The sequence below is a fragment of the Lampetra planeri genome, chromosome 74, assembly GCF_965212315.1.
Source record: "Lampetra planeri chromosome 74, kcLamPlan1.2.h2, whole genome shotgun sequence".
In the NCBI taxonomy this organism is placed as follows: Eukaryota; Metazoa; Chordata; class Hyperoartia; order Petromyzontiformes; family Petromyzontidae; genus Lampetra; species Lampetra planeri.
The window spans coordinates 4,022,860-4,030,634 of record NC_136179.1 but is presented as its reverse complement, the minus strand read 5'-3'; the positions used below and the strand labels follow the sequence as shown (position 1 = coordinate 4,030,634).

The window sequence follows — 7,775 nt, the reverse complement described above, 5'->3', positions numbered from 1 at the left end:
AGAACATTCCACAATTTCACCTCTCCATATCACAACACCATCTCCCAACACCATCACTCTATCCCTCCATCATTACGTCATGCCATGAGTTAATGTACATGTTTGCATCCAGACATAGATGTGCCAGTATGCATTTTTGTTTGTCTATGTGCCCGTCTATGTTTGTGTGCCTGCGAGAATGGATTTTGTCCTGAGTGTGCATGTCTGAATGGTCATGTGCTTATCTTCGCGTGAACAGAGGAGCATTGGGGAGGTGAAGAACTTCAGCGGAGTGAAGCGTTTCCAGGAGGACAAGCGCCTTGCGAAGGAGAAATGCCCAATGGAAGAGAAGCGCCCCAATGAGGTGAAGTGCCTCGCCAAGGTGAAGCACCAAACGGAGCAGAAGTGCCTTCGAAACAATATCCTCAAAGACGTGAAACGCGTCATGGAATAGCGCCTCCTTGAAGAAACGCGCTTCATGGAGGAAAAGCGCCTTCGCGAGGTGAAGCGTCTCAAGGAGAAGCATCTGGAGGAAGAGAAGCGCCTCATAGATGTGAAGCGGATCAAGGAAGAGAAGCGCCTCATGGAGGAGAAGCGGGTGGAAGAAGAGAAGCGCCTTGTCGAGGAGCAGCGCCTCATTGAGGTGCAGCGGGTCGAGGAAGAGAAGCGCCTCATGGAGGAGAATCGCCTCTTTGAGGTGAAGCGTCTCATAGAGCTGAAGCGTCTCGAGAAGAAGAAGACGCGTCTTGAGAAGAGGCGCTTTCGCAAGGTGAAGCTCCTAGAGGAGAAACGTCTCATGCAGGAGAAGCGCCTCGTTGAGGTGAAGCGTCAAGAGGAGGAGCACTTGATGGAGGAGAAGCGTCTTGTGGAGCAAAAGCGCCTCGAGGATGAGGAGGAGCGTCTCGCCAAGATCGAGCGACAATGGCTCCAGACCGATACCACCAGCAGCACCACCACCACTGCCACCGCCACCACCGCTACCACCACCGCCGCCACATACTCCAATCCTGTGTGGGGCCCAATTGCTCAGAGCTTTGGAGAAGAGGGCTTCCAAGAAGATAAAGAAAACTCCGGAGTCGCTGAGCCACGGTAAACCAGTCTGCGTGTGCATCCCCTGTGTGTTTATTTTTGTTATTTATTGCCATGCTTCTCACGCAGCATCAGCCTTACTCGGTCACGAAACTTTTTTTCAGGAGGATCCTGCCAAGTTTGCTCGCATTTTGCAACAAAGTTGCTACTGTTTGCGATCCAAATTGAACGATTTGCATTGCTTGTGTGGGTTCAGTAACAGGGAGAAAGCTGCAAAACCTTCCCAGAACAGGTGGCTGCATAATCCACACTGAGAATGTGGCCAAACGTGGAAATCAAACCCAGGTCAATGTTGCTGTGACGCACAGGTGCTCAAGCCCTGTCGCGCTCTCAAAATTCACAGACACTGCAAACCCCACGTGTACATTCTGCTATACTGAGGACAGATTTATTTTTCATAACTGGTTTCTGAGTTAGACCACATAACGAAGTGGGCATATCTTCACCATGTAACCCTCCATCCACTATGAGATTTTCGCTCTCTATCGCCTGTTTCCAGGCCAGGTGCCAAGTCGCTTTGTAATGCACAGCGACAGCTACCACTGAGAGGGGTGTCCAATTTAAAACGCGATGAGATGAGAGATGCGAGAGGCTCATCGCATGCAATGCACTCTGAGATGCATTCGACGTCAAGGGAGGTGGCTCTCTCGACCACAAATCACCGACGGACACTTTTTTGAAATCGTGGATGTGTTGAAGCGACCAAATGGTCGTGCACTCATTCTTCACCGCTTACAGTTCAGATCTTGCTTCCCGCCTTGGCTATTATTGCTGCTGCATTGACCACACAGATCCACACCCATTCCGTCACAGTGGACGTTCAGGATCTCTATCGATGCCATTTGAAATGCTTAGGACATTATGTGCAAGGGGTCAATTAGAATATACATATAGATAAATGTCAATCTAGATTTTCATTTTTCGTGACTGCAGGGATCCATACTCTTTGGTTATATCGGTAAATTCACATAGGTATGAAATAAAATAAATTAAATCACGTTTCGATGGCCATGTCGTTATTGCAAGAAAGTTTATTTCTGTGGTTTCCCACCTGATGATGATTGCTTGTGTTGCAATCGAAACGTGACTTTACCGAAAGAACCAAAAATGTCACTTCAAATTATTCAGCTGAATTTGCACAGCAACGCCACCCACTACTGTGAAACTACAGCAGTCTGTGTGAGACACAGCTGCACCTATCTCAAGGATAGCCTGGCGCCATGAGAATGACAGCACCAATACTAAGCACACTCACTGGCCATGTCGTTATTGCTGTTTCTATTCAGCTCGAATTAATCCGCCACACATTCCACCCACGGACGATGGGAAGATGGCCATGTCTGCCGTAGCAGCAAGGTGGAACGGTGTCGTGTTGTCTCTTCACAGATCTGAGCCAGCTCAGCCCTCTTCCTCACTCGTCCAGGCCTTTGAAGTGAAGACAGAGGTTATGGAGAAGGAGACGAAGGAAGAGGTGAAGGAGATGATGGAGTATGAGGTAGAGACAGAAGAGGAGAAATCGGAGGAAGAGAAGGCAAAGGAGGACGAGATTGTGATGGTGACAATGGAGGAGAACATGGAGGGAGAGGAGAAAGACAATACGGAGATGGAGGACAAGGAGACAACAAAGGATGAACAGATGGTCGTGGTGGAGGACATGGAGACGACGGACAAAGGGGCAACAGTGGTGGTAGAGGAGGAAGAGAAGACGGTGGCGGAGATGGTGGTGCCAGAAGTTGAGGAGGAGATGAAGGAGAAAGAGATGGTGCTAGCGGAGGAGAAGAAGATGGAGATGATGGAGGTGGCGCAGGAAGAGGAGGAGGATAAGATGGTGGCGGAGGATGAAGAAGAGGGGATGGAGGAGGATGAGACGGAGGAGAAAACGGAAGAGGTGCAGGTGGAGATGCACGAAAAAAAGAGGAAGCGAGGGGGCCTCGCTCGCGTGGCGAGAGCGATCGCCTCACTCCTCCGCCGCGTGCTGCTTTGTGGTGACAGGTCCACCGCCCAGTAGGGGTGGTGGCGGTGGTCGTGCATCGGTGCCAACCGTGACTATCACCACACTACCCGCCCACCCCGTGATACTCGCTACACACACCACACGGGTCCCCAGAGAGACGGTGCCACTGGGACCACAGCTGGGGAATGAAGCTGAGCAGCAGATGCCAGGACTACAGCTGAGAATGACTGCTGCCAGGAGACCTCACATCACACACACACACACGGGACTATGTCATTAGCATAGCCGGCCCCACACTGGGCCCCTTCCATGCTGGTTTTCATCCAGACAGTCCTCATGGGTTGACATTGCATTGGTTTCCAGGACATGGTCGTATTAGCATTTTATTGTGCTTGAATGTATGTTATGTGCAAATGCACATCATTAGTCGTAAATGCGAGGGAGGGGTTAAGAGGTGCACGTTTAATCCAGTGTTAACATTTATTTTAGCATCATATTTAAGGACACTGTTGTTGATAAGAATTCGTCTGGACGTGGCACGTGCCTTGTTCTATTCGATCAACCAAATTTAGTACAATGTTGGTCATACAGGAGTGTGATTTCATTCATGAGTAGTATTCACAGAGCCCCTATGACACTAACCTACCTAAAGTTATGGTTAAACAAAGTAATCTTGATTGACTTAATTCTCAGCTCAGACATGATCATCGCAATTATTTCCAAAGACGTGTGGGGTCCTGCGAGAGCAGGTCCCGACTACAAACAGCTGGGCAGCAGAATCGGAAGTAGCTGCGTCGCCCTCGAAATGTGATGTTGCTGCTGTTGTTGTCGCTGCTGTTGTTGTTGTTGTAGTTGCTTCTGTTGCTGTGATAAACGTAGGGAGGTGGTGTTCCGTGATGGGATGACGCCTTTGATTAAAGCCTCTGATCAAACTCACCCGATTGACGCCCTTGATCGTCGCATTTGATCAACTCTGATATTGTAGACTCTCACATGTTAAGCTCTATCACAGTGAAACGTAATATTATAACCTATGAACTACAACCTATCCATTGTAACGCTGTAAAAAAATATTACCTATTGGGATTCACTCCCTCGTCGAGAAGGCCGCTCTCTTCCTTTTCTAAAGTTACATGCTAATTTCTCTGCATTCACTTTATATCGAGGACAAAGTTTTTCCATTTATTCAAAATAAGCACATAATTACACACTGAGATGCTCTTACATATTCATGCATGAAGCACAATGGGCACATTACCCTCCGGTATGTTAATATACATGCATATTGTACCTTCCAAAATTAACAATCGAATGCAAATATCCTGAAAGACAAAGGATTGGATCTTAGGGGTGGAGTTATAAGGCGGCTCAGAAGCAGAGCTCAATGCCATTTCGAGAGGGAACTTGATGAGGTTGGACGCTCGACTCGTCGCTCTGCTGATCGCCCTTCAACCGCGAGACAACGCAGCCTGGCGAGAACAATTGCTGTGTCGACAGTCAGGCGACTTTGCGTCGGGAGAGTTCGTGGCGACATCTTCAGACTGCTTCCAGACATCGATATACCGTGAATCTCCAAGTAAGTGTCTATTTTCGCGGATAAACTCTTAAACGTGCTCGTCGTCAAATTAGCGGGATTATTTTGCGTCTCGGTTAGTCGCGAGTGTCGTTCTTGTTTTAACAGTTAACGAAATCTAAAACTCAACGCTAAACATCCTTGCGGCCGATAGCGTACTTTTGACTCAATAACACCGCTGCTGTTACTACGCTCACATGGAGCAGAGACGCTCTCCACAGCCCCACGCACACGGAGGCAAGAAGCCATTCAATTGCTCTGTGTGTGGGAAGTCATTTTCACGGCCATCACATCTTAAGAGACACCAGAAAACACACACTGGCGAGAAGCCATTCCTGTGCTCTGTGTGTGGGAAGACATTTGCACAGTCATCACATCTTCAGATTCATCAGAGAGCACACACGGGCGATAAGCCATTCCTGTGCCCTGTGTGTGGGAAGGCATTTTCACAGTCGTCAAATCTTAACACGCATCAAAAGGTCCACAATGATAGGAAACTGAAATCAAAAGCTGAAGTTCAAGGTGCTGCAATGAGTCTTGAAGAATTTTCCACCTTCGATCCCATGCAGTTGGATCACGAGAGATGGCTGGATGTAATGGAGTGGCTCGACGATCAAACCGAGAGTCAGGGATGACTGAACACATATTACGTCAGGTAATATTTGTTAGTTTTACAGTTTTTGTGAGAGTTTAATGACGTGCACAATGGTGGTTTGTAATGTTATAGGATTACTTGCCGAAGTGGCGTGATGAGCAGTGGTTGTGATATGATTCAATTCCGGACAATATTGTAGTGTTTAAGTCTTCCTGTTGAGCTAAAGTTGGAATGCATTTTTAGTTAGATCTTTTCTCAACATTTTAAACGGGTTTTTTCAAGAATATAGCTTTTTTTGGTTGGTATTAATCGACTTTAGATAACCGATTTAGGGATGTACATTGATGACGCGTTCGTTGGATATATGGCCTTGACTTCAACATAGACGCACTGTGAACAAATGTGGTGAACTAATAAGGAAATAATGGGGAATGATACTTTAACGCTTTGGTATTCCTGGAACGGATATGGTTTGCGTTGTATTGTAACTGTTTGAACATAGGACATAATACATTCGGTTCGAGTTTTGACTTAAAAATGATTGCAGATGAATAAAAACGTTTTTTAACAAATGTGTGTCCGTTTATTTATTCATATCAACAACGTGTTTTAAGCGAGTTTCATGTGGAGGATCTTCGTCACACATCTGCCCTTAACCGGCAGCATCTTGGCTGTCTCCCCATTAACATGTGTTCCTGGAGGGGAAAGGGCCCCATTATTAATCGTTCATCAACGTACCAGTCCCTAATCCCTAAGTATGTCGGGGATAAACTGTACTCTATAACATGTAAACTGTAATACTAAAAACGATAACACTAAACATTAAACGATTATAAACCAGTGTTTAATTTATAACCATATAAACGGAGGTAAGGTATTATAATATCATTAGAATCACAGCGTGGTCGTATAAGAATCAAGCACAAACCCATTATAAACTCATGAGATTATGAATCGTTACAATTATTATAACAATCACAAATTGTGACAAAGCGAAATTCCCACATGCAAAACACCACGCTCACGTGACGAATTCTTAAACAAACTGCAACACTCAAGTGACAGAACTCAACAAATAAACGCCGCAATAAAAAAAAAACAACATCAATGGACAAATCCTAAAAACAGACAACACACGCACGTTAGTAGCTGTTAGAAGAAGACAACACCTAGCACCTTCAACTATACACATTATACAGCCCCAAAGAGCAAACTCGTAAATGGGGCGGTATATGACAGCCTTCGCTGCTGTCGACGGGGCCAAGCAGCGAGTGTTTAACTCCATTGTTTGAAAATCCGTGTCATCACCCGGCCACAGTGCCTTAGCCAAACTACATCTCCCAAACAAGGCAGCTTTCCCTTTGCTGTGTATTTTAGCAGTATATTTACGGACGCACTTGAAGATAACAATTCGTCTAGAAAAGGCAGGCGACTTGTTCTACCAACACTATTTCAAATTTCTATCCAAAAGAAGTATGAGTTCATTCATGAGTAGTATTCACTAAGCCCCGATTGCACTAACCTACACACAGTTATGATTAATCAAAGTAAACATTAGTCGCTCATCCCAGCTCAAACATGATCATACCAATTATTTCCAAATCCGTGTCGGGTCCCACGAGAATAGGGCACGTCCACAAACTATCAAATTGTAAACTCACATTGCATACTCTAACATTATAACCTCTAAGAATATAACCTTTAAACTATGAGCTATACATTTCAACGCTTTAAAATAACACTACAAACTAGTGTCATAGTAAACTATAATGTTGTGAACTCGTATTACAGATTAGAACACCGTACATTGAATTGTGATATTCGAATCTCATTCGAATTCTTAGCTTCACACTCGTGAGTATGTAACATGTATGTAATATGCATGAATGTAATGTCTGTATGTAACATGTATGCATGTAATATGGACGTGCGAACCAAGGGTGGGATATGTGAAACGGAAGGTGCAGGATCAGGATGGGATTAAAATTATTTGAATAACACTTTGGTGGTATTAATATCAAGCTGTCCACTAATGGATGAATGTTCCATCTAAATGGAATCAAATAACAATATTCAGTATGAATATGTAAAATAATCGCACAAACCCAATATTAGCCCGTGAAATAATGAATCATTACAATTGCAAAGACTCCGGACTCACACTGCAGAGGGTTATTTTATTTAGCCTTTAACGCGGTTTCAGACCCCAGGCGTCACGATATATCAACGACGACGACGAGACAGCAACCAGCCAAAACAGCCCCAAACCTCGTTCCTCCCCCTCTCTCATTCTCGGCGTGAACCTCCGCCCACACTTGGTCTCGCCTTTCCTTCTCGAACTCTCTCTTTCTTGTCCCTTAGTTGATGCACTGTCTTTAGATCACCCACCTCTATGACCTCTACCTGACCCCGCCATGGGCGGAGCAACTTGGGGGACATACAGATATGTATGTAAATTATATGTTCAATCGAACCGGGGGTCGGATATGTGAACTGTGGGGGGGGGGGGGGGGGTACAGGGCAAGAATCGCATTCAATTTTTAGAATAACAATATGGTCGTATTAGCATTTTAATGGACTTTAAT

General features: G+C 45.4%; 1 protein-coding gene across 1 annotated transcript in view; it reads left to right on the top strand.

The window, feature by feature from the left end:
• The first annotated feature begins 457 nt into the window (after positions 1–457).
• Positions 458–7,775, top strand: part of LOC144737836 (uncharacterized) — a 70,712-nt gene continuing 63,394 nt past the window's right edge. Inside the window, exons 1-5 of the mRNA XM_078620709.1 lie at positions 458–622; positions 683–894; positions 2,455–2,623; positions 2,705–2,962; positions 4,802–5,064. Coding sequence (XP_078476835.1) covers positions 458–622; positions 683–894; positions 2,455–2,623; positions 2,705–2,962; positions 4,802–5,064 — 1,067 coding nt within the window. The remainder of the gene's footprint in view (positions 623–682; positions 895–2,454; positions 2,624–2,704; positions 2,963–4,801; positions 5,065–7,775) is intronic.